General features: G+C 40.2%; 1 protein-coding gene across 1 annotated transcript; it reads right to left on the reverse strand.

Annotated features, from left to right (window-relative positions):
* Positions 1-235: 235 nt before the first annotated feature.
* Positions 236-802, reverse strand: LOC138965580 (gastrula zinc finger protein XlCGF7.1-like). Its single transcript, XM_070337764.1, has one exon. The coding sequence runs from the start codon at positions 800-802 to the stop codon at positions 236-238; it is 567 nt and encodes a 188-aa protein (XP_070193865.1).
* Between the last annotated feature and the right edge of the window lie 2,371 nt (positions 803-3,173).

Raw genomic sequence — 3,173 nt, forward strand, 5'->3', positions numbered from 1 at the left:
TTCAATGACTGTACATACAATTTAATTACAGTTAATTAATATTAGAAAGTATAGAAAGTAAACTTATGAGAGAGAAAGAGAGAGAGATTAAAATTAATATTTTGCGGTTTTCTATGCTTTTATTAAAATCAATAATATGAAACTAATCTTGCGTCTTCATAAAACCAAAAGGAGTAAAATTAAACTCTAACAAACAAGTGTTTGTTTCCTTTTCACAAAGTTCTGAACAGTAACTTTAAAGCAGTTGCAACATCAAAGGTGGATACGAATCCTTAGATGTTTTTGTTTCCTGGGCAACCCTGCATCTGCTTTTGACATGACGATCTCTTCCCTGTCTGAACTTGAACTCCACGCCACAAAACTGGCACCGAAACTCTGGCATTGGTGCATGCTTCAGCCTTCGATGGGCACACTTTGGGGCATTCATCGCACGGAAAGCTCTGTGGTTTGCTGCTGCAGGAGTGCTGTGCAAGACTGGTCTGCTCTGGTAAGTCTTCTTAGAGGCAGCACAGCTGAATGGCTTCTTCTTTTCATGGCCGTTCAAGTGAGACTCCAGCGCGACTTGACTAACCAGCGCCTTTTTACAGATGAAACACTGGAAACCCTCTTCGTGAGTAGCCCTGATATGTCGCCTGAGATTTGGCAAGTGCTTGTAGGTGTTTCCACAAGCGGTACACAGGTGAGTCTTCCCCCTGTCCTTCTTCGCAGGCGTGCTGCTGGCTGGGGGTGGTCCTGGGTCAGCCTGGGTAGTTTCCACTTGAATCTCCTGAGATATGTCCAGGTCAATACCACTGCCGTCCATGATCCCAGAATACTCCATCTACAAACAGAACGCATCTCAAACCCTATTAGTGTTTTTGTTTTCAAATCAACATTCCTTTATATAGCTATTCTGATGAACACGTGGGGGAATTCGGGGGCTGTGATTGGATGGTCTCTTCCGATCATCAAAGCATAATGCGGCGGAAGTCGGCCATTTTACTCAATATCCAAAAGCATATTGTCGATAACAAAGACGCATGGTTCCGGTTTCTTCCACGTGTATTTAGTACACGCATACCTCGCCAGGTTTGTTTCTGTGACTAGTCGACAGACGATGCCATTTGCATTGTGTGTGTTTTTGTTGTTGCGAGGCTTACTGTACATGACATACATTACGTGTAAAATCCAGTTCTTTAACAGGCAACAAACCTTGCAATTTTCCAGAAGCTGCAATCTGAAGCGACCTATCTCTGATTCTAGCAGACGATCTCTCCAATGTTTAACACAAAATCAGCAAACTCTCCTGTCACATAGAACGTCCATTGTATAGTGCAATGTTGAAATGAAGTTACCGGTCTGAAACATTTAGTCGTTTCTTTTGAGACAATCCTTGTTCTCTTATCATCTACAGATTTACCGCAGTCTTCACCACGCGAATTCCCAACAGAAGTCAGACTTTCGAACATACAATATACGTAGGCAAGCATGATACGTCATGACGTCATATGATTCCTAGCATATTGACGTAATGCTAAACATCCGGTTATCTCGAGTTTTCTCCGTAATACATGTCCGTGGGTTTTTCAATGTTCGGTTATTTCCGTGGCTTCATGCGGAAAGGGAACCGTCGTCTGCAATCAGCGACATGGACCATTCTGGTAGTTGTTGCTGACAAAAACATGATTTTAACACAGAATTTAATGTCAGAATAGCTATATAAACGCCATTGTGTTTTCATCGTAGCAATAGGGTCCGATATTTAGACTCGACCAAGTATAATGCGACTCGTCTTCGACTCGTCGGCATTATACTTGTCTCGTCTAAATATCGGGCCCTATTGCTACGCTGAAAACACAATAGCTGGTAATGAAAGTGGTGTGTGTTTTAGCTAGGATAATGAGCGTGAAATAATTGAGAGAGGCTGCATTTTTGTCTAACCCTTTTTCTGTCTAGGCGCAATAGTGCAATTCTGGCTAGTTTGTCGGCAGTATTAGTAGGAAGTATAAAAAGACACAAAACATCTCACTATTGGTCGTACATTTGGTGAAGCAGAGAACTATATTATCTCTATACCTTCCTGTCACTGGAAGCAGCAACACTTGAAAGCATAAGTTCCCTTGACAAACGTCATTTATGATTGGCGTCATCTATGAATGACGTCACTGTCGAGACAAGTGCCGGTATCGGCAAACCTTGTCGCGGCAAAGGGCTAAATAAAATAATGTGTATACGTTTTAGTAGCAACAAGGTAGCAAGAAAGTGGGAACTAAGCAGCGCAGCGAAAAACCAGTCATAAGCGCATCCGATCCGAAAAATCAAGCTATCATAAGCGCACAGGGGGTATTTCATAAGAGCACCCGACCACAAATCAGCGACCTGCCTTGTGTTTTGGATAGTTATTCAATAGATACGCATTTTTTTGTAAAAAGAGCAACGTAGCGCTACATTTCGAGTTTTGACAACTGTAATATGGTTGCAGGATAATTAGTATTTTAGGAGTTATTACATTTTTTCTGCAGACACTCACCTCGTGCCCCGCTCTTCGTATCATACGCTCATCCGCTAAAAGGGGTTATTCTAAGATCACCCAGCATATCATAAGCCCACCCCTGATTGAAGGGCCTGATGGTGTATTTGGTTAAGTGAATTGCAGATAAGGTTTTTTGAAAATGACAGCTATACATATATTTTATTAAAACTGAAACTGGTGGAGTGAAAAACAGACCTGTTTTGAAGAAGTCGTACTAAAATAATTTATGGCCTTGAACTTCACAGTTTGCGTGTTATCTTTTAAAGAAAACCCGTTTTCATCACTAACAATGACCTAATTTACACATACATATCGGTCGGTCATAGTCGCGTTTTTTTTAGAGAGGTAGTGTACAAAATGTCGTATTGTACGTTTAAATTACATGTCCATTATTTTAGTCATATATCAATCAATAAGTAAATGCACATACTTTTATTAAACGTTACTTTCACTTTAAGATCGCTTCTAACATTTAGTATAATTTCTGACAAATGCACGCTATGTAATAAAGTGATAATATTATGGACGCCATGTGGTAAAACCGGAAGTTGAATTATTTTGCGATAGCAAAATCCTTTTACAATGATCACTTTCCTTTTATATTGAGCTGATCTTTAACGTTATGGGTAAAAATCTAACAGATTGAACCAAATTATCCTTT

The sequence above is a fragment of the Littorina saxatilis genome, linkage group LG4 (assembly GCF_037325665.1).
Source record: "Littorina saxatilis isolate snail1 linkage group LG4, US_GU_Lsax_2.0, whole genome shotgun sequence".
NCBI classification, from domain to species: Eukaryota; Metazoa; Mollusca; class Gastropoda; order Littorinimorpha; family Littorinidae; genus Littorina; species Littorina saxatilis.

Excerpts from the sequence above, each read along its gene's own strand:
- LOC138965580 (XM_070337764.1), bottom strand. The coding sequence starts at position 802 with ATGGACGGCAGTGGTATTGACCTGGACATATCTCAGGAGATTCAAGTG.